General features: G+C 42.6%; 2 protein-coding genes across 2 annotated transcripts in view; one reads left to right on the top strand and one right to left on the bottom strand.

The window, feature by feature from the left end:
- Ly96 (lymphocyte antigen 96) overlaps positions 1–21,555 on the bottom strand; it is a 415,901-nt gene that overhangs the window by 73,103 nt on the left and 321,243 nt on the right. The window lies entirely within an intron of this gene.
- The window catches only part of Ube2w (ubiquitin conjugating enzyme E2 W), a 62,991-nt gene continuing 60,224 nt past the window's right edge, over positions 18,789–21,555 (top strand). Inside the window, exons 1-2 of the mRNA XM_087897279.1 lie at positions 18,789–18,964; positions 19,010–19,559. Coding sequence (XP_087753405.1) covers positions 18,789–18,964; positions 19,010–19,559 — 726 coding nt within the window. The remainder of the gene's footprint in view (positions 18,965–19,009; positions 19,560–21,555) is intronic.

Below are 21,555 nucleotides of genomic sequence, written 5' to 3'. Positions count from 1 at the left end.
TGGGAAATGCCTTTCCTTAAATTTTGCAGTGGTTAAATATTTTTTTTTTATCTAAACTTAGGAAATAAAAGTGAGGCTGGATCTGTATGGTGCCTAGCTAGAGGTATCAACATAGCTTCTCATTGCTGTGTGACATTTCTGGGGAGATGTGAGCAAACACCTACTCACCCCTATAGGGAAGCAGTGACAGAGGAGGGGAAGGTGCCACCAGATCCATTCTGGCAAACTGCTAAGTATTATTGAAGTAAGTGCAGGAACATGAGTGAGGAGTTCTCCATCACCTGTCTGGCATGAGTGACAACAGTTCATGAAGCTGGGAACATGGAGCACACTACAGAACCTGTAGGAAGCTCAGCAGGCTGGGAAGTGCCCTGTACAGTTCAGCTCAGCTGACCCCTGTGCAGCTCAGCTGCATCTACTCAGCCTGCCTTGTCTCGAAGTCGTCTAATGCTTGTATATGCCTGGGAACGGAGTGGGGGTGAATCTCCTCAATTTTAGGGACTTCCTGAAGTTTCTTCAGCTTCCTGTAGGTACCCTGTGGCGTCCCTCAAATGGATGGTTTTGCTTTTTTTTTGTTTGTTTGTTTGTTTTAAATCTCAGAGGCAATTTCTAAACAACATTAATAAAAGCAGAAACCTAGTGCAAGAACATGCCATAACACAGAACCAAATTTAGAATTGCAGGCCCAGGCCTGGAAATAAAAGCAATCAGATTTAATATGGTTTCATATATACCTGTCTGGTTTTGTGGAAACATTGACTGATGGGCCTTAAAGTCTTTGCCTTGGAGAGAAGTGAACACATTCTACAGCCCAGGCTGACTCTGAACTTGGTTTGATCATCCTGTTTTAGCCACAACACCCAGCTCAAATGCTTTATGAAACTTGTCTTACAATGCAGAATTTAAGGTCTGTTATTTTGCCCACAGTAGATAGGGTCTAATTACATCCTGTGCTTAAAGTATATTGAAGTGTTTGTTTGCTTGTTTTTAACATCACATATAAAGACTTCCTATTCTGGGCATAAAATTATTGCTTTTAACAGTAAAGATAACCCCCACGAGAGTCCATTTCTAAACTTGTTTAGTTACATGATTAAGGAATGGCTGTTCTAGAGTCAAAAGGATTAAAACTAATGAAACACTATAATTCAAAATTTTTTTGAACACACAGCTTTCATAATGGTGATTTTGATGCTATGTATATCTTAAGAATTGGAAATTGGTTTGGTTTTTGAGGTTTTGTCTCTCTTCTTCCCTAGTATTTACCATAGAGGTAAGCATTCAGTGTGTTTATTTAATTGAATTTATTGATGTGCAAAGGCAGTATCTTAAGTATTTTCTAGTGGGTCCTTGAGGTTTTTTTTCTTTGTGGTTTTTCTTTGTTTGTTGTTACTTTAGGCTTTGTTGTTTATTCTTCTTGATTTTGATGTATTTAAGTGTTCACTTTTGGAAGAATGTATCTTAGTGTCACTGGTTTGTCTGTGCATTGTCTAGTCCCCAACTTTGCAGAAAGCACTGGAGAGAATGAAAGCCTTGTTCTAGATTGTTGGTTGTCCATCTAGATTCTTGATGTTCCTACGTGGCAAATAAGTAGACATTTCATCAAAGAAGGTACACAAATTACTCCAATATACACGAAACCATGTTAACGTCATTAGTCGTACGGAAATGCTAATAAAAATACAGAGTTTCCATTTATAGCTACTGGGATAACTGCGATAACAATGTTCAGGATACGTTAAAATTGGAATTCTTAAAATTGTTGGTGGCTGCTGTGGTAACTAGCGCCTATAATCCCAACACTGAGGGGCTAAAGGAGGAGAGCAGCTTTGTATACCAGGTCAACTGGGGCTACAGAAAGTTCCAGGCCAGCCTGGCTGCAGTGAACTCTTCCTCTTTTTAATTTGTTTTTAAGTTTGTTTGTTTGTTTGTTCGGGCTTTTTGTTGTTTTTCGAGACAGGGTTTCTTTGTGAAGCTCTGGCTGTTCTGGACTAGCTCTGTTTACCAGGCTGGCCTCAAACCCACAGAGATCTCCTGCCTCTGCCTCCTGAGTGCTGAGATTGAAGGCGTGCGCCCCACCTGGCCTGTTTTTAGCTTTTAAAGGATGTGTGAAGGGAATGTAGATAGGAATCCAGTGGCCTACAGAGGCCAGATGAAGATGCCGGAGTTACAGGTGACTGCGCTGCCTGAAGTGGGTTCTGGAGACTGGACCAACATTCTTAGCAAGAGTATTACATGCTCTTAACTACTGAGCCATCCCGTTCAGCAGCTTACAGAGCACCTTCCAATCTCCATGAAAGCTAGCCACCCAGGAGGAAGTTTTCAGGTCAGTTCCCACTTGATTTCTCTATGTCCCATAACCACAATGTGTGGTGTCTTCAGCAATACGGTTTTACCATCTAGTGACAATGGGCAACCAAGAGCAACGGTGTCCGTGTTATTTGGGGACTCCTTGGCCAAAGCCTGGCACTGAGATTTTCACGTAATAACCTATGCTTTCTATGGGAAATATTGTCTATCCATGCTGAATACCTGTACTCAAACTCCTTTTTTAAATTATAGTTTTAAATTAGTGTACAAATGAGTGAGTTTCTGGAAGGGTTTCTCTTACATCCTTGGCTTTGGCTAGCCCAGTCCCATCTCTTCCTCTGTTCTGCCCCCACTTCCTGTCTTTATCTACTTAAACCTTTAATTCTCAATACCTCCCCCTCTGCTTTCCCATTGTGTGTTCAAATCTCTCCTCACCCCAGTAGTGCCTCATCTCCCCCGGTATGGCCTCTCTCTAGCTTCCTGACCTCTATAGACACACCAGACTAAACATACAGACTCTAAAATTCGAAGCTAGGATCCATATCTGGGTGAGAACATGACACCTAGTCTTGCAGAGCGTAAGACTTAGTATTTTCCATTTTCATCTATTTTCCTGCAAATTATTTCATTGTTCTTTACAACTAGATAAAAATCCCATTTTGTGTGTGTGTGTGTGTGTGTCACATTTTTGTTACCCACTGTTCAGCTGGTGGACATTAGGCTGAAGCTATTTCCACCTCTCATGAATAAAGCTGCAGTGAACGTGGTATGCAAGTGTCTCTGTGGGAGCATATAGAATCCTTTGGGTATCTGCCCAGGAGAGGTACAGCTGAGTCATATGGTAGATCTATTTTTAGTGTTTTGAAGAATCTCCACACTGATTTCCATAGTGACTGCACCAATTTACACTCCCACCAACCTCGGAGAAGCATTCCCATTTCCACACACCCTCCCCAGCACTTGCTGTCATTTGTTTTTCTTTCTCTTTCCCTTTCTTTCTTCTTTCTTTCTTTCTTTCTTTCTTTCTTTCTTTCTATTTATTTTGGTATTTCAAAGCAGGGTTTTTCTGTGAAACAGTCCTGGCTGTCCTGTAATACACTCTGTAGACCAGGCTGGCCTAGAATTCAGAGCTCCACCTGCCTCTGCCTCCCTAGTGCTGAGATTAAAGGTGTGCGCCACCACTGCCCGGCTGTGTCATTTGTCTTCTTGGTGTTATCTATTCTGACTGAGTTGATTTGATAGCTATTCTGACTGGGGTGGAATGGAATCTCCCATTAATGGAATTAAAAGTAGTTTTAATTTGTATTTCCCTGATGCCTTAGCCTATTGGGTATTTTTAAAATACTTATTAGCCATTTGTATTTCTTCTTTTGAGAACTCTCTGTTTAGTTCCATGATCCAGTTTTTTTTTAATTAATTTATTTAATTTTGTGTCTATGAGTGTTTTGCCTGTGAACATGTCTGTGTACTACAAGAAGAAGGGACAGAAGAAGGCTTTGGATGCCCTGGCACAAGAGTTCCAGATGGCCATGAGCTCCGTGTGGGTGTTAGGAACTGAACAAACTCATGTTTGTGCAGGGTGAGAGATACGGATTTAGTTTTATTCTTTCTCATGCAGGTAACCAGGCGTGCCAGCACCATTTGTTGAAGAAGTTGTCTTTTCTTCAATGCATATTTTTGGTACCTTTGTCAAAAATCAGGTGGCTGTAGTTGCATAGTTGCATGGGCCTGGGTTCTCTTTTCTTACACTGGTTTGTTTTTTGAGACAGAGTTTCTCTGTGTAGCTCTGGTTGTCCTGGAACTCACTCTGTAGACCAGGCTGGCCTTGAAGTCACAGATGTCTGCCTGATTCTGCTTCCCAAGTGTGAGATTAAAAAAGTACATCACCTCCGCCCAGCACGGGTCCTCTTTTCAATCCCACTGATCTGTGTGTGTGTGTGTGTGTGTGTGTGTGTGTGTGTGTGTGTGTGATCTGTGTGTGGATCTGTGTGATCCAGTTCAATCCTGCTGCTCTTACAGAGTAATATCTGTGGAATAGCTTTTCCTCCATTATGGTGATCCATCCAGAGGTGTTCTTTTTGCCCAGGATTGCTTTGGTTATCTGGGATTACTTGTGCTTCAACATGAATTCATTTTTTTTCCTGTTTTTGTGAAGAGCATCCCTAGATTTTTTTGTTTTTAATTGCACTGAATTGTAGATTGTTTTCAGTAAGAGAGCCATCTTGCAATAATTTTTTTTCTAACCCATGAGCAAAGGATGTCGTTCTTAATTTCTTTCATTTGTATCTTAAAATTTTTTCCTTCTAGAGACTTTTTGCATAATTTTTAGGAGTATTCCAGGGTTTTATTGTTTGTCCTTGAGGCTTCTGGGAATGAGATTGTTTCCTTTAATTCCTTCTCAGTCTGTCATTGGTATACAGGAAGACAAATGATTTTCTGTGGTGGTTGCAATTAACTGCCACTTCTCTGAAAGTGTTTGTCATTTCCAAGAGAGTTCTGGTGTATATTTAGAATCTCTTATGTATAGAATCATACCCTCTACATACAATCCTGTAGCTTCCTCCTTTACTGTTTATATCCATTGTATTTGCTTCTCCTGTCCATTGCTCTAGCTAAGACTTCTAGTATTATGTTTGATGAGAATGGGGAAGTGGACAATCATATCTACTTCTGATTTTGAGTTTTTTCATATTTAATATAATTCTGATTATTCATTTGTCATATATAGCCTTTCTTCCTTTTCCAAATCTTCTTTCTTTTTTGTTTTTATTTTGTTTTATTTGTCTCTGTGTAGTTTTGGCTATCCTGGAACACACTACGTGGACTAGGTTGGCCTTGAACTCACAGAGATCTTCCTGCTTCTGCCTCCTGAGTGCTGGAATTAAAGGTGTGCACTCTGCCCATATATAACCTTCTTCCTTCCTTTCTTTATAGAAACATTTTTCTTTTAAAAAATGATTTATTTTATTTTACGTGCATTCTTATTTTGCCTACATTTTGTATATCTGTATTTTGTATATTTTGTATATCTGTATGAGAGCGTCAGATCTTGGTATTACAGACAGTTATGAGCTGCCATGTGGGTGCTGGGAATTGAACCTGAACCTCTGGAAGAGCAGCCAGTGCTCTGAAACACTGAGACCTCTCTCCAGACATATATAGCCATTCTCATGTTGAGACACATTCCTCCTATTCTGAGTTCTTTGGGATTTTTTTTTTTAAAGGCTTGTTTATTTTTGTTTGTTGTGTGTTGGTGTCTTGCCTGCATGAATGTCTGTGCACTGTGTGACTGTACTGCTCACAAAGGCCAGCAGAGGGCATCAGATCTCCTAGAACGGGAGTTTGAGATTCTCTTGTGAGCTTCCATGTGGGTGTCGGGAATTAAATCCAGGTCCTCTGAAAGAGCAGCCACTGCTTTTGACAACTGAACTATCGTTCCAGTCTCCTTTTTGAGAACTCTCATGAGGCTGAGGCTTGGGAGGTTAGTGCCTTTGAAGGCCTCTAGCAGACCCAAGTATGGCAAACACGGCGCCGGTAGGCCTTGCCATTCTCCCTTCCCTCTTCCTTGCTAAACCATACACTACATTCTTAAAGCTAGTCGCCAAAGGAATCCATTCTCCTTATTTGGTCACTTCCTCCCCCTGAGGCTGACAACCAAGGTCCAGCTATAAAAGTATTAAAGTTCAGCAATCAACAACTCTCTTTTGGCTACCCTATAAACATGCCCAATCAAAACAAAACAACCCATCCTTTTTTTTCCCCCTTTATAAACCACCATTTGCCTAAAGGCCAAGTCTATTTCCACTCTATCCAAGGGGAAGTCCTTTGTCCCTCCGGACAAACATATCTTCCCCCTCTTCCTTGCCCTTTTCCTCCCTCTCTCCATTGTCCCCATCTCCTGTCTGTCCTTCTGGGGCAAATAAATCCCCTCTGTACTGCAAACTTCGTCCTGGTGTCTCCTGTGCCACAAGCTCGAAGATGATCAGCTCCGACCATAAATAACAAGTACCAGCTAGCGATGCATCCACGTGATTCCCATGACCTGCCAGGCAGCTCCGCAGGAAACGAGGTCTTTGGGTTTGTGGGGACTGTGGTTGCAAAGCTGAATCCTACAGGAACTGACGGAAGGACAGGGCCTGCCAGTGCCACATTTACCATGCTCAGACCTCCCTTTACCCCTTGAACCATTTCCCTGGCCCCTTTGTGTTTCTGAGCTGTGATACACATCCTTTGGTTTTTAATCTCCCAATTTTATTTGGGAATTTTCATGGTGAGTGATCTTTTGTTTTTGAGAGAGTCTAGGAGAGCTTGAAGTTTGCTGTTCAAATAGTCTTTAAACTGGCAATTGTGACTCACGTTTGCAATCCCAGTATTTGGGAGGCTAGGGTAGGAGGATTTCCAGAAGGTTGAGGCATCCTGAGTTATACAGCAAGTGCCAGGGCAGATGAACTACAGAATGAGACTTTGTTGGGGGGTGGGGAGAGATTAAATGAAATTTGAAAACAAAAGTTTAAGTAGTCAGCTGAGCCAGAGCAGATAACCTGAGTGGAGAAGACAGCAGTCCCACAATGCACCTGGAGGACATGCCCTGGCCACCTAAGATCTTTGCCAGGACCCCGCTTACCAAAGATTTCATCACTTCCCAATAAAACCATACTATAGACCAAGTCTCCTAATTCTGCTGGATCTTGACAGATCCTCAGATAATTTCTTTTTTCTAAATTTTGCTTAACATTTTAAAAGTGTTTCTATTGATACATATTTCATTCTCTGCTCACCTCCCTCTCCTGTCCCTTTCTGTCTTCTCCCATGATTCCCACACTTCCAATTTACTCAGGAGAGGCGTCTTTTTCTACTTCCCATGTAGATTAGATCTATGTATGTCTCTCTCAGGGTCCTCATTGTTGTCTAGGTTCTCTGAGGTTGTGATTTGTGGGCTGGTTTTTCTTTGCTTTATGTCTAAAAGCCACTTATAAGTACATATTTGTCTTTCTGGATTACCTCATTCAATCTGATGTTTTCTAGATCCATCCATTTGTCCACACATTTCAAGATGTCATTATTTTTTCCTGCTGTGTAGTAATTCATTGTATAAATGTACCACATATTCTTTACCCATTCTTTGGCTGAGAGGCATTTAGGTTGTTTTCAGGTTCTGGTTATGACAAATAATAATAGTATGAACATAGTTGAGCACATGTCCTTGTGGTATGATTGAGCATCCTTTGGGTATATACCCAGAAGTGGTATTGCTGGGTCTTGAGGTAGGTTGTTTCCTAATTTTCTGAGAAAACACAATACTGATTTCTAAAACAGTTGTGTTCCCTTTACCCCACAACCTCTCCAGCATAAGGTGTCATCAGTGTTTTTAATCTTGGCCATTCTTACAGGTGTAAGATGGAATCTCAGAGTTGTTTTGATTTGCATTTCTTTGATGGCTAAGGATGTTGAACATTTCCCTCAGTGTCTTTCAGACATTTTATGTCGCGCCCGCCTCGCCAGCAAGGACGACGCAACACCGGAGCTCTTCTTGCAAGCAGTTTATTCAGGACCTTCTTATGATGGCTTCTTCTCGCTTCTCTCCCCGGGCAAGCTCCTCCCAGCCCTTAAGGAGGCCTGGGCTGCCAATCCTGGATTGCCGCGTGGGCACTGTCCATAGGTCCATACAATCGCAAGCAGCTTACGATCATGGTGTGATTCCGGCCTTAGCCAAATACAGTGTTGTTTACCAGGGAGAGCACTCGCTTTCGGGATGGGGTGGGGGCAGAAGCAAGCACCATTTTCAAGGTGCGGCTCCACGCACCTTGAAAATTAAATTTCATTTAATTTTGAAGATTAAATTTCATTTAATCCCTACAATTTTAGATTTATCTGTTGAGAGTTCTCTGTTTAGGTCTGTACCTCACTTTTTTAAAATTAGATTATTTGTTCTTTTGATGACCAATTTCTTAAGCTCTTTCTATATTTTGGAGATCAATGCTCTGTCTGATGTAGGGTTGGTGAAGATCTTTTCCCATTCTGTACGCTGTGGTTTTGTCTTGTTGACCATGTCCTTTGCTTTATAGAAGCTTCTCAGTGTTAAGAGGTCCCATTTATTAATTATTTATCTCAGTGTCTGTGCTGCTGGGGTTATATTTAGGAAGTGGTCTCCTGTGCCAATGCATTCAAGTGCACTTCTCACTTTCTCTTCTATGAGGTTCAGTGTGGTTGGTTTTACATTGAGGTTTTTCATCAATTTGGACTTGAGTTTCGTTTATGGCAATAGGTAAGGATCTATTTTCATTCTTCTACATGTTGATATCCAGTTATGCCAGCACCATTCATTGAATATGCTTTCTTTTTTCATTTTTTTTCCTTTTCGCAAAAAAAAAAAAAATCAGGTGTTTATAGGTGTGTGGATTGATATCCAAGTCTTCTATTTGGTTCCATTGGTCTTCCTGACTGTTTTTGTGCCAATATCAGGGTGTTTTCAGTACTGTAGCTCTGTAGCAGAGTTTGAAGTCAGGGATTGTGATGCCTCCAGAAGTTCCTTTATTTTACAGCATTGTTTTGGCTATCCTGGGTTTTTTTGCTTTTCCATATGAAGTTGTGAATTGCTCTTTGGAGATCTGTGAGGAATTTTGCTGGGATTTTGAAAGTTATTGCATTGAATCTGTAGACTGCTTTTGGTAAGATTGCCATTTGTATTATGTTAATTCTACCTGCCCAAGAGTATGGGAGATCTTTCCCCTTCCTGGTGTCTTCTTCAGTTTCTTTCTTGAAAGATTTAAAATTTTTGTCATACAGGTCTTTCACTTGTTTGGTTAGAGTTACACTGAGATATTTTATGTTATTTGTGACTATTGTGAAAGGTGATGTTTCTCTGATTTCTTTCTCAGTCCATTTATCATCTGTGTACAGGAGGGCTACTGATTTTTTGAGTTAATCTTGTATCCTGCTACATTACTGAAGGTGTTTATGAGATGTAGAAGTTCCTTGGTAGACTTTTTGGGGTCACTTATGTAAGCTATCATAAGCAAATAGTAAGAGTTTGACTTCTTCTTTTCTGAGTTATATCCCCTTGATCTCCTTTTGTTGTCTCATTGGTCTAGCTAGGACCCCAAGTGATGCGGGAGAATTGTCTGTATTCTGTCAATCACATTTTAATAAACCACTGATTGGCCAGGCAGGAAGTATAGGCAGGTCAACCAGACAGGAAGTAAAGGTGGGGTGATGAGAACATGAGAAGGCTAGGAAGGAGGAAATCCACTCCTCCATTCCTGCCCAGACCACTGAGGAGGCAACATGTGAGCTGCCACGCTGAAAAAGGTACTGAGCCGTGTGGCTAACATAGATAATGACAATGGATTAATATAAGTTAGAAGGACTAATAAGAAGCCTGACCTAATGGGCCAATCAGTTTATAATCTTATGTAGTCCTGTGTGTGATTTTCCTTGGGAGTTGCTGGCAGTGGGGTACCGGGTGGCACAGAAACCCCAACAAGCCGGCCCCTCATGTTACATATGGCGCCCACGTGGATAACTGAATCCACAGAAAGCTTGAGAAAGCTTGGAAAAGAATAGAGTAAAGCATGTTTTCTTGGTAGCAGCAATTTCTCGGGTCTGCTCTGCTTGCTAGAGGTAAGCAAATGCTCTCATCTGAGAGATGCTTCCTGACTCAGCGTTAGCTGCAAAACTTTGCAGCTCCTTTAAGAGGTCCTGCCACAAAACACTTAACCAGTGTTGATGAAAAGCTGAACTCAGGCTTTTCTGTTTTCAGCCATAGCAGGAAAAAAGCTGCACTATTTTAAAATGCCACCTTTCTGGGCCATCCTACCAGGGCAATCTCTGACTCTTTCAGGCAGGCAGTCCTACTATGAAGGATTTGAATGTGGTCTGTGAGCAGAATGCTGCAGCTTACTTAATGGCAGGGACCTTGAAATGCCCTGAGAGTTGTGGCAATAAAAATGGCTCCAGTGGCACCTCTGCCATGAGGCTGGAAAGCTAAGGAATGGGCTGGATCTAACTGTCAAAGCCATGGCTTTAGTCCTACCCATTAAAGACTCATGTGGTCAGAAAAAGAGAAATATACAGTAAAGAGAGATTCAGAGACAAAGAAAACCTCTAAATGTTTTACAGTGTGTTAAAAATATATGCAGTCTAAAAGTTAAAGTTCTTAAAGTTAAAAAGAAAGAGAGTAGTTGGGTGTGGTGGTACACACCTTTAATCCCAATGCCTGGGAGGTAGAGGTAGATTGACCTCTGTAACTTCAAGGGGCAGAGGTAGCTTGACCTCTGTGACTTCAAGGTGTGGTAGCACACACCTTTAAACCCAATGTCTGGGAGACAGAGACCGACAGATCTCTGTGAGTTCAAGGTGTGGTAGCACATGCCTTTAATCCCAGCTCTGGGGAGTCAGAGACAGAGGGATCTCTGTGAGTTCAAGGACAGCCTGGTCTACAGAGTTATTCCAGGACAAAGATATACAGAGAACCTGTCTCAAAAAGTAAAAGTAAAAATAAAAATAAAAGAAATAGAAGTTAAAATAAAGTCACATAAAGATGAGAAATATACAGAGAATCTTAATACAGTATGCTATTATGCTCTCTTCGTTTGTTTGAATGCTGAGGAAGGAGCAACAGCTGCTAAAAGACTTTTGTTTATAAATGCTGCTGAACTAACCCAAGATAGGTATTTTGAAAATACCGTGGCTTCACAACTGAAGTCAAAAGGTATGTTACTTTGGAGAAGAGATTTTGCTTTTGTTTCCACAGAAAATGAGAGACTGTGGATTCATTCTGAGTTAAGAAAAATCCAATTTGATCAAGGAAGGCCACCTGAAAAATCTCCAGTAGAATCAGATGGCCCAGATGTCTGAATTCTACATCCAGAACAGATTCAAGACTGCTGCCTGAGATGATCAAGACTCCCAGGATACTCCAGTCAGGACTTGATTATAACTCTAAACTTTCTTTAGGTCCCCATAAGATTATCAGCGCCCCCAACCAGCAGGAAGTAGCCTGAAATACTACACCCACATTCCCAACAAATGGACTATGGGTATTTTCCTTCGTTTAAAAAAAAAAAGAGGGAAATGATGTGGGAGAATTGTCTGTATTCTATCAATCACATTTTAATAAACCGCTGATTGGCCAGGCAGAAAGTATAGGCAGGTCAACCAGACAGGAAGTAGAGGCGGGGCGATGAGAACATGAGAAGGCTAGGAAGGAGGAAATCCACTCCTCCATTCCTGCCCAGACCACTGAGGAGGCAACATGTAAGCTGCCACGCTGAGAAAGGTACTGAGCCATGTGGCTAACATAGATAATGATAATGGATTAATATAAGTTAGAAGGACTAATAAGAAGCCTGACCTAATGGGCCAATCAGTTTATAATCTTATGTAGTCCTGTGTGTGATTTTCCTTGGGAGTTGCTGGCTGCGGGGTACCGGGTGGGACAGAAACCCCAACAAGCCGGCCCCTCATGTTACACCCCAAGTACTATATTGAATAGCTTTGGAGAGTGGACAACCTTGTCTTGTTTCTGATTTCAGTGGGATCGCTGGGAGTTTCTCTCCATTTAGTTTGATGTTGGCTGTTGGCTTGCTGTACATTGCCTTAATTATGCTTAGGTATGTTCCTTGTATCCCTGCTCTCTCCAAGACCATTATCATGAAGAGATGTTATATTTTGTTGAAGGCTTTTTCAGCATCTAGTGAGATGATCTTGTTTTGCTTTGTTTTTTTTTTCCAGTTTGTTTATGTAGCAGATTACATTGACAGATTTTCATATGATAAACCATCCCTGCATCTCTGGGATAAAGCCTATTTGGTCATGGTGGATGATATCTCTGATGTGTTCTTGGATTCCGTTTGCCAGTATTTTATTGAGTATTTTTACATCAATGTTCATGAGAGAGATTGGTCTGTAATTCTCTTTCCTAGTAATGTCTATGTGGTTGGGATATCAGGGTAATTGTAGCCTCATAAAAAGAATTTGGCAGTGTCTCTTACGTTTCTGTTGTGTGGAACAGTTTGATGGGTATGGGCATTAGTTCTTTGAAAATCTTGTAGAATTCTGAGCTGAAACCATCTGGCCCTAGGCTTTATTTTTGGTGGGAGACTTTTGATGACTGTTTCTATTTCTTTAGCAGTTAAATAGTCTTAGGTCTATTTATCTTGCTTATCTGATCTTGATTTAATTTTGGTGATATTTATCTAGAAAGTTGTCCATTTCCTTGAAATTTTCCAATTTTGTGGAGTACATGTTTCTCTGGATTTTCTCCATGTCTGTCTTTATGTCCCCCTTTTCATTTCTGAGTTTGTTAATTTGGCGATTCTCTCTTGGCCTTTTGGTTAGTTTGGATAAACGTTTGTCTATTATGTTGATTTTTCTCAAAGACCCAAAACTTTGTTTCATTGATTCTTTGTATTGTTTTCTTTGTTTCTATTTTGTTGATTTCAGCTCTCAATTTGATGATTTCCTAACTTCTAGTCCTCCTCGGTGAGTCGATTCTTTTTGCTCTAGAGTTTCTGGTGTGTGTGTGTGTGTGTGTGTGTGTGTGTGTGCTGTGTTTTCCCTCAGGCGTTTTGTCATGACAACAATAGTAGCTACATTCAGCCTACCCTGGGGTGATTGAGAGGTGGTCCTATCACAAGTCAGTCTTATAGCAGCTGCAGTTCTCATTTGGCCACATATTGTTGAAATTTTCAAAAACCATCAGGTATATATATATATATATATATAATGACTTACTTATGACTCCCGTTCTCCATTATTTCCTTACTAATGAGTTTTTAAGCTGATTTTTTTAGAACACTATTCAATCTGTGTTGAAATCTCTATTGCTTCAAAAATACTTTTGCCTTTCTTTTGTTTGAATTAGGATCCAAGCAAAGTTTTAACAATTTGTATCTGTTTACTATGCCTTTTAAATATCTGTTAATTCATGAGATTTTTTTTCATCCTCCTCCCTTTTATGACATTTATGGAAGAAACTGACTCATTTGTCTTGATGAATTTGTTATAATCTGACTTTGGCTGTTGGCAACCTCGTGCTGTGATTTAATAAGTCCCTCTATCACGCACCTTTCTCATTCTGTATTTCCTATAAAAACACCGATCATGAGACATACAGTCTTGATTAGATTCTTACAGCTATAATACATCCTGTTTACCTCCTCTTGTACTGTCTCCAGAAGGCACGCAATATCTGGCTGTCTCGCTTTGACTGATGTGACACAGATCAGAATGTCCGCGTGGATCAGCGTGATTCACTCATCACAGTTGTCCCTCGGCATCTGTAGAAGGCGCAGCACGCGTCCAGGACTGTCCTGCAAATAACAGAATCTGCAGATGCTCTAGGCCCCTGTATAAGATGATTTATACATGAGACCTATACATATATTCCCATGTACTCTAGAAGTGCTCTACATTGTGTAAGTAGCCATCGTCCTACAATTCCCAGAGGCCCTGGCTACCATCATCTCTCAACACTCCTAGACTCCCTGCAATCTCAATTAGAGCATCTGGTCCACTCAGAGCATACCAGGACTCTGTCCCAGCAGGGGCAGCACCTGCCACCAATAGTTGGCACCATTAGCTTAGGATTACTCTTGGGAAGAATCCAGGCAAGCACTCATTTTCGGGTACTAACCCACAGTTTTTCACATATCTTGCATGGTTCCCAGAAGTTCATGCATTTGAAGCTCAGTTCCCAGCTTGAGATACTTTTGGGCATCGGTAGAACCTATGGGACAATCTACTGGAAAGACATTAGGCCCCCCAGGGGTGCCTTTCAAGAGTAATAGGTTTTTGCTTTTCATTTTTATTAATTATTATTATTACTATTATTTTTGTTAAACTTTGTTTGGGACTGCAACCCTTTTCTTCTAAGTTTCCTGGCTTCCACGAAGTTAACAGGCTCCCTCTTCTGTGTGTTTCCACCATGACCAGCTTCCCGGCATAGTTCCCAGCAGCAGGTCCCAGCCATCACAAGCGGAAACCTCCGAAAACATGAGCTAAGACAAGCCTTCCTGCCTTTCATTTCAGTCTTTCTTTTTATACTCATTTTTAAAAACATTTTAAAATTTTATTTCACATGCATGGGTATTTTGCCTGCATATGTCTGTATGAGAGTGACAGATCCCCTAGAGCTGTAGTTTCAGACAGTTGTGAGCGGCCATGTGGGTGCTGGGAACTGAACCCAGGTCCTCTGGAAGAACAGGCAGTGTTCTTAACCACTGAGGCATTTCTCCAACCCAGTCTTCCCAGTTATGCAGATATTCTGCCCCAGTGACACAAAGCTAGTACCACAAGAAAATATACCAACTAGAAAAACCAAACGAGCATTATGTAATTGTCTACATAACATAAATCATTGATGGGTAAGAGGTTGAAATAGAATCAATCTTTGGGAAAGAAAAGAATCAACAGTGCTGGCTGTTAACATACTCACCTGTGAAGGTGCTGGGAGTCGCAGTGTGCCTCCAAAACTCTAGGTGTGTAATTTCTACAGCAATTACAAGGAAGTCAAATTAAGTCCTTAATGTATTTACAAATGTGATTTAAGGCTGAAAATGATGGTTCAATTTTATCTTATAGTTTTTGGTTATTGTGTCTTTTGGTTATTGTTTCTTAGAGTGTTGAGAGGACGGAACCTCAGGTCTTGAGGATACCAGGCAAGACTACCCCGTCACTGAACAATATGCTCCTTGCCCCTTTATGGTATTTAAAATCATTTAAAATTTCAATTTTCGGGGCTGGAGAGATGGCTCAGTGGTTAAGAGCACTGGTTGTTCTTCCAGAGGACACAGGTTCAACTCCCAGCACCCATATGGCAGCTCACAACTGTAACTCCACTTCCCCAGGATCTGACACCTTTACACCAATGCACATAAAATAAAGTTAAATTATTAAAAAAAATTCCAATTTTCAAAAGTCAGGTGTGGTGTCACACACTTTTAATCCCATCACTAAGAAGACAGAGGTTGGCAGATTTCTGAGTTTGAGGCCAACTTGGTTTACAGAGCGAGTTCCATGAGGGCTGGGGCGACAACAGAGAAACTCTATCTCCAAAAACGGAAAACAATAAAAGAAGTTTTCTTTATTAGCTCTACGAAATTTGACATCCAAACAAAACCATGAAGTTTCTGCAATGTGGCTTATTGATAAAGAAACAGACTAGGTTACAAGCCTTCTCTGTGATTGCTAACGGCAGGCTAGGATGAGAATGCAAATTTCGAAGTCTCCTTTAATGCCTTTTCTTTTCTAACCTCTAATAAGAAAGCTGTTTGTTGTTGAAGGTCTCCATTTCTCTGGTGAGATCAACCATGAAGAGCCCCTCGGAGACAGACTGGAGCTAGAGGACCCCCCATCCTCCCATAAGCAGTGCCTCAGCAGACCCGACATGACTACTAGGACCCAAACCATCCATAAACTGTATTGCATTGTACATTTTAAAGCAATGACACAGTCTTTTGTGGGCTTCATATTTGCTCCCGACAAGCGAGGTTGTGCATCAGCTAGCTCAGTCCCCATTACCTCAGTTTTTCCCTTGCCCTTGGAAGGAGAGACTTCAGACACCCATTATAATCTGTTTTCTTACAAGAGATGGTGGTGGGAGTGGCTCAGGAGATGAGGAATTGTCGATCTGCCCCTACTTGCCAGCTGGTAGGCATTTCTACTTGATGGGGAAATTAAAAACTGAATACCATTATAAAATCTCATATAAATAACAATTCCTGTTTTTCTTTTCTTTTCTTTTTTGTTTTTTAAAGACAGGCTTTCTTTGTGTACACCAGGCTGGTCTCAAACTCACCAGGATTCCCCTGCTCTGCCTCCTGAGTGCTGGAATTAAAGGCATATGCCACCTCGTGCTGGGCTAAATAATTCTTTAATATCCACTCTATTTTTCTTTGCTTCAATTGTCTCAAAGATGCATTTTACAATTTGTTTTAATCCAAGTGGAATTAACATATTGCATTTAGTACTTTTTATTGTGAATACTTCTTTTTAAAAGATTCTGTAACTTTGCCTTCATTATTGCTGAGCCATTTTCCAAGGTGGTTGTGTCGACTCCAGTCCAATAGCTAGAAATTCACTTCCTCTCCCCCTTTTGGTATTACCTGACAATTTATTGCCTATCTACTAATAAGCCACAGTCTGAGAAGAAATATGAGCATCGTCATCAAATAATGGGCAGTCAAAGGTTTTAGAAAGCACTTTATACTCACTGAAGATAAGCTATGCCTCTATGCCATCTGAAAAGTCACATTCTTGGCTACCAAGTATGTCAGGAGCATCCTATTGCATATTTTCGGCTTTTTTGCTTTCAGTGCTGGTAGATCAAATCCGGGTCTCCTGCATGTTAAGCACAGGCTTTCCTAACAAACTATCCATCCCAGCCTTCTATTATGTATTAATGAAAGAATAAAGATGGCAAATAATTATAAACCGCCTAGAAGGTCTTAGGATGTAACTAATACTGACCTTTTTTTTTTTTCTTTTTTCCTGCTGCGAAGGTCCTTTGAACACATGTGGAGCTAAGACTGGACGTTAGTTCTACTGTAAGCGACACCAAAATTCCTGTGACCACCTTTCTCCCTCCTGAGTATCTTACCTAGCAGGCTATTTGCTCTGATGAGGTCATAATGCTTTGTTTGTGGAGTCCTTTTTTCCCTTCTGGTTTTTCCAGACAGGGTTTCTCTATGTAGCCCTGGCTGTACAGGAACTCGCTCTGTAGACCAGAGCTGGCTTTGAACTCACAGAAATCTTCCTGCCTCTGTCTCCCGAGTGCTAGGGTTACAGGCGTGCACCACCACCCCGCTGTGGAATCATCTTTTGTCGCTTACACCTTTAGGAAGACATCAGCTTTTAAACAAAATGAATGTTAGCTGGTAAATTACAACCTGAGATCATGGGGACAAAGATCTCTGGGAGACTTCACCTTTCCTATAAGCGTACCCCTTCCCCTGGGCCTTGTGAGCTTTATTCCACGTTGTAATGGCGACAGCACAACTGAACAGATGCCCAGTGCTTGGCTGATTCTTGATTTCCAAGTCACGCAAACTCCCTCACAATCATATTTCACATAGCAAAGGAAAAAGCCCATTTCTGGTAATAGAGTGAAGTCTTAGAGAGGGAAGAATACCAAAAAAGGTTCCTCTGTGGTGAAGATAAACTGTGTGGAATATTATGCCATAGAATAACTGGCATATTTTAAAGATCTTTTCCTTTTTTGAACACACTTCCTTACGAATGTTCCCAGAGAACATCGTGATCTATCTTAAGTGTGAAGAGAGATATTCTACAGTGTCATATTTATATCACAGGGAAATGTCTAAAAAAGAAGGCAAGTCAATAAAAATAAAGATTTAAACTTTCATTCGGGTAAAGCAAAAGTCATCAACTCAACATGTCAGCCTCTTTGATTCTTTTAGAGCTAGGACACGAGGTGCAAGCTTTTGCCTTCTATTTTCCCCTTATAAGTCATCTTATAACTTATAACGGAACATCTTCGGTTCCGGAAGAGCTTTAAAAATGTGACTTCTGATAAATATTGGCAGAACTGGTGCATTCCTAGAATAAATTCTGTATGCTCAGCGTTTCCTGCCCAAACTCATTCATAGGCCGGCAGATCATGAATCTGCCCACCTAGAATAGGCTGAAGAGAAATGGAGGCAGGGCACAAGGTTTAAGGGTGTGCTACAATTATCTTGAGAATTCGCGACTAGAGTCAAATCGCTAATCAAAGTTAGGCTGATGTAACAACGACTACTATGATACATATGGAGTTTACAATTTAGAAGGATGGGTAAGGGAGCTAGAAAATCTCACACAAAAGAAAACATTATTCTTTCTCCTTCCCTTCCCAGCACGTTCCAACACTAAAACTCCAGTTGCCCTGCTCTCAGTTTTCATTCCGTCCCATAAGGAAACCTGTGACTCTCTGCTCCCCCATCTCCAACCCCACCTCCCCAAATTAGGAAAAGTCTCCCGGGTCTGCAAAGACGAAAAAGGATCCCCAGGCGAAGTTTTATCTGGCTCGGAAGGAGTGAAAACGCAGTAGGTATAGAAAAGACAGTACGAAGGGGGGTTAAACAAAACAAAGCAAACTATAAATCTCACACCTGTATCTGGGAAAACAGAATGAGACCAAATAAAAAAAGGGACCCAAAACCCCGCGGATGCTGACTGCTTCGTGACCTCGGTGTACTGCTGCGGGTAGAGCCGGAGCAGCGTCTCGCCAGCCCGGAGAGTTGGTCAGCGTGTAAACTGGCTGGGATGCGAGGTACCCAAGGCGCGCGCCACGCCCTGCCCCGCCACGCCCCTCCCCGCCCCCGGGCGCCCGCGCGCCAGCCAATCGGAAGCGCGGACCCCTTCCCATCGGCGACTCCACCCCCGTGCCCGGGATGTTGGGCCCCCGCGGCGTGACGCGAGCACGGCGGCTCCGCCCCCTGCGTCTCTGGCCTCGCTGGCCTTGGGGGGATGGTTTCATCATGGCGTCAATGCAGGTGAGCGGAGCTGCTGCAGCGGGGCGGGCGTGGGGGCCGCCAAGACGGGGCGAGCGTCGGCGCGGGGGCGGCGTCCGAGGCTTCGGGGCCGGCTCCGGGCGGCCTTCCCTGACCCCGGGGGCGTCGGGGATCACTGGTCGGCGAGCGGAGCGGGGGTGTCGGTCGGTAGCCGCGGACAGTCGCGGCCGCGAAGTTGTGGCATAAAGGCGGCTGCAGGGAAGAAAGGGCGAAGTTCGGCGTGCGCTCCGCGGTCGGGGCTCCACTCTGCGCCCTCGCGCGAGGACAGCCGCTGCTTGGCTCCCCGGCCGCCGGGGAGATGCTTTCCTCCCCCCTCCCCCTGCGCTCCCCGGCGGGGTGGAAACAGCTGTGCCCGCCGCCGTCGCCCGCGGAAGTCCAGGCGGCCCGAGAGGGGCAGAGCGTGGGGCAGCCGGCGAGCTCCTCGCCGAGGACGGCCGCTTGCCCACGGCGCTCCGCGGCCTCTGCCCGGCCTCCCACGCGCAGCCTCGGATCGCCCGGCTCCTGTCTGCTCTTCTTCGATCTTCATCCGGTGCCCCGTGGGTGCCTCCTCCTGTCAGCCCGCACTCCAGGGCATTCCCCGGCAGCCCACGTCTCCTTCGAAGCCGCCCTTCGCCCGTGTCCCCGGCGTCCTGTGCCACCCAGGGTGCAAGCTCGTGGGCCTGCTCCTCGGCCTCGGGAGAAACTCGCTCTTTTAATATATTTTTTTTCCCCTTAGGATGCCCCACCCTTGCGGACTCGGTAAGGCCGTGGCTCCTTTGCCCTTCTTCCCAAGACCTTTAAAACCTTAGTTTGGAAGAAGGTGCCTGTTAACCCAGGTCCGATCAATCTGACTTGATGGCGGTTTTCTTGCCTTCCAACTTAATATACTCCTTTTTTCCCCCTTCCACATCCAAGGAAAGATTTTTTTTTTTCAGGCAAAGATGGCAACCACAATTGTAGTTTCTAGAGATTGCATTATCTATAGCTGGCGTTTAATTTACAGCCAGGGCTAGTGGTGTTAAAGCAGTAAGAAGAGGGCAGAACTCTTGTAGAGTGTCGGCGGAACGCCCTTTGGAGTTTTAACATCCTCTAGAGTAAAGAGAGAAACCACATTCTCCTTAGAAGAATTCTTGGCTTTTGTTTCTAGAAGAATAAGCAAGATCTCGTTGTTGGCGCTTTTCTGTGCAGGAAATGTTTTTCGTTCTTGCGCATTTTCCCCCTTTCACGGTGTCGTGTCTTTCAGTCTGCTTTCCTACAATACTCTCTGCCTTTGCGTGTCTCTCTGACCTCTCCTGCAGAACAATAAACTGCAAGTAACATTTCTAGTTGAAGAGATGTCACGAAATGGTGCAGCAAAAACAAGAACAATTTCAGGAAACGTTATACTTGACACTCTCCCCAGAGACGTTAGAGAAGTTTCGTCATTTGAGGCCAAAAAAGGAACTGTGGCGCACCAGTTGGACAGCAGATGGGCTGTATGATTGCTTTAACATTTTTATCTGTATTAAGACATTGTTATGACCTCTCAAAGATGAGCTGACTTAAGACCAAAAATAAAGATTAAAATCCACCACACTTGGGATTGTACTTGGCTTTGGCAAGAGAGCTGGTTAGCTCTTACACGTAAAGTATTTGGAAAAAGCAGGCTTGTTTCTAAGAGGAATTGATATTTTTGGTATTTACTCTGTGTCTTCAACAGTGGGGATGTGCTTTTTCTGAGCCTCAGCCACTACCTTAGACTCTAGCACCAGGCTTTCATTCCTTTGTTTTCTGATTAGCATGGAGAACTGGTCCTTTCGGGTTTTAATTACTGTTAAATCTTGACCTTTTGCATGTATTTCGAAGTATCTGATAATTTTATTTTTGGGGGAAATAGCATTTTGAAAAAGATTTGTTTTTATTGTGTGTGTTGTGTGTCTGTGTGTGGGTGTGTGCACGTGAGCGCAAGTGCCTGTGTTGACCTTTCTGATCCACTGGAGCTGGAATTACAATAGGTGCTCGCGAGTTGCCTGATGTGGGTGCTGGGAACCAGACCAGGGGCCTCTGCAAGCATAGTTCTCGCTCTTAACACCTCCCCCCCCCCCAGCCATTGCTCCACCCCATAGCAGACTCTTTGAAAGACACTTTGCTGTGGTTTTTATTTCTGTATCTTTGTACAAAGTTTATTTCCTGACTGTTCTGGCAGCAGAAGTTAGGTCTTTTCAAAATAATGTAATTTAAACATAGCATTTTAACTAAATGATCAAATGTGTTCATTAACTCGGCAAATATTTTTATCTAAGATTAGATTTCCATATCTTACTACAGGGGGGGTTATTATTGCTGAAGAAGAGATTATTTAAATTGTAATCAGAGCTATACTTTAAAAACATGCCACACTGCACATGTAATGTGGGATTTGATCACTTGATAGCAATGAAATAATTTTTATTTACTATAAAATCAACTTAAGGCAGTCTTTCAGTTTCTTACTAGAGGATATGAAATTTAAAGCTGGGATGTTATAATTGCTTTTATTTTTATTTATTTATTTTTTATTTTGGTTTGGCTTTCCTGAAACTCGCTCTGTAGATCGGGCTGGCCTTGAACTCACAGAGATCCGCCTGCCCCTGCCCCACAAGTGCTGGGATTAAAGGTGTGTGCACCACTGCCCAGCTTGCTTTTATGTGTTTTATCTTCATTTTTGCTATGTAGCCTAGGCTGACATCAGGTTGGAGCTCTTCCTGTCTGGGTCTCCTGAGTGCTAGGACTACAG

The sequence above is a fragment of the Myodes glareolus genome, chromosome 16, assembly GCF_982192425.1.
Source record: "Myodes glareolus chromosome 16, mMyoGla1.1, whole genome shotgun sequence".
Taxonomy (NCBI): Eukaryota; Metazoa; Chordata; class Mammalia; order Rodentia; family Cricetidae; genus Myodes; species Myodes glareolus.
The sequence above is the reverse complement of the archived record's forward strand: the minus strand, read 5'-3'. Positions and strand labels throughout refer to the sequence as shown.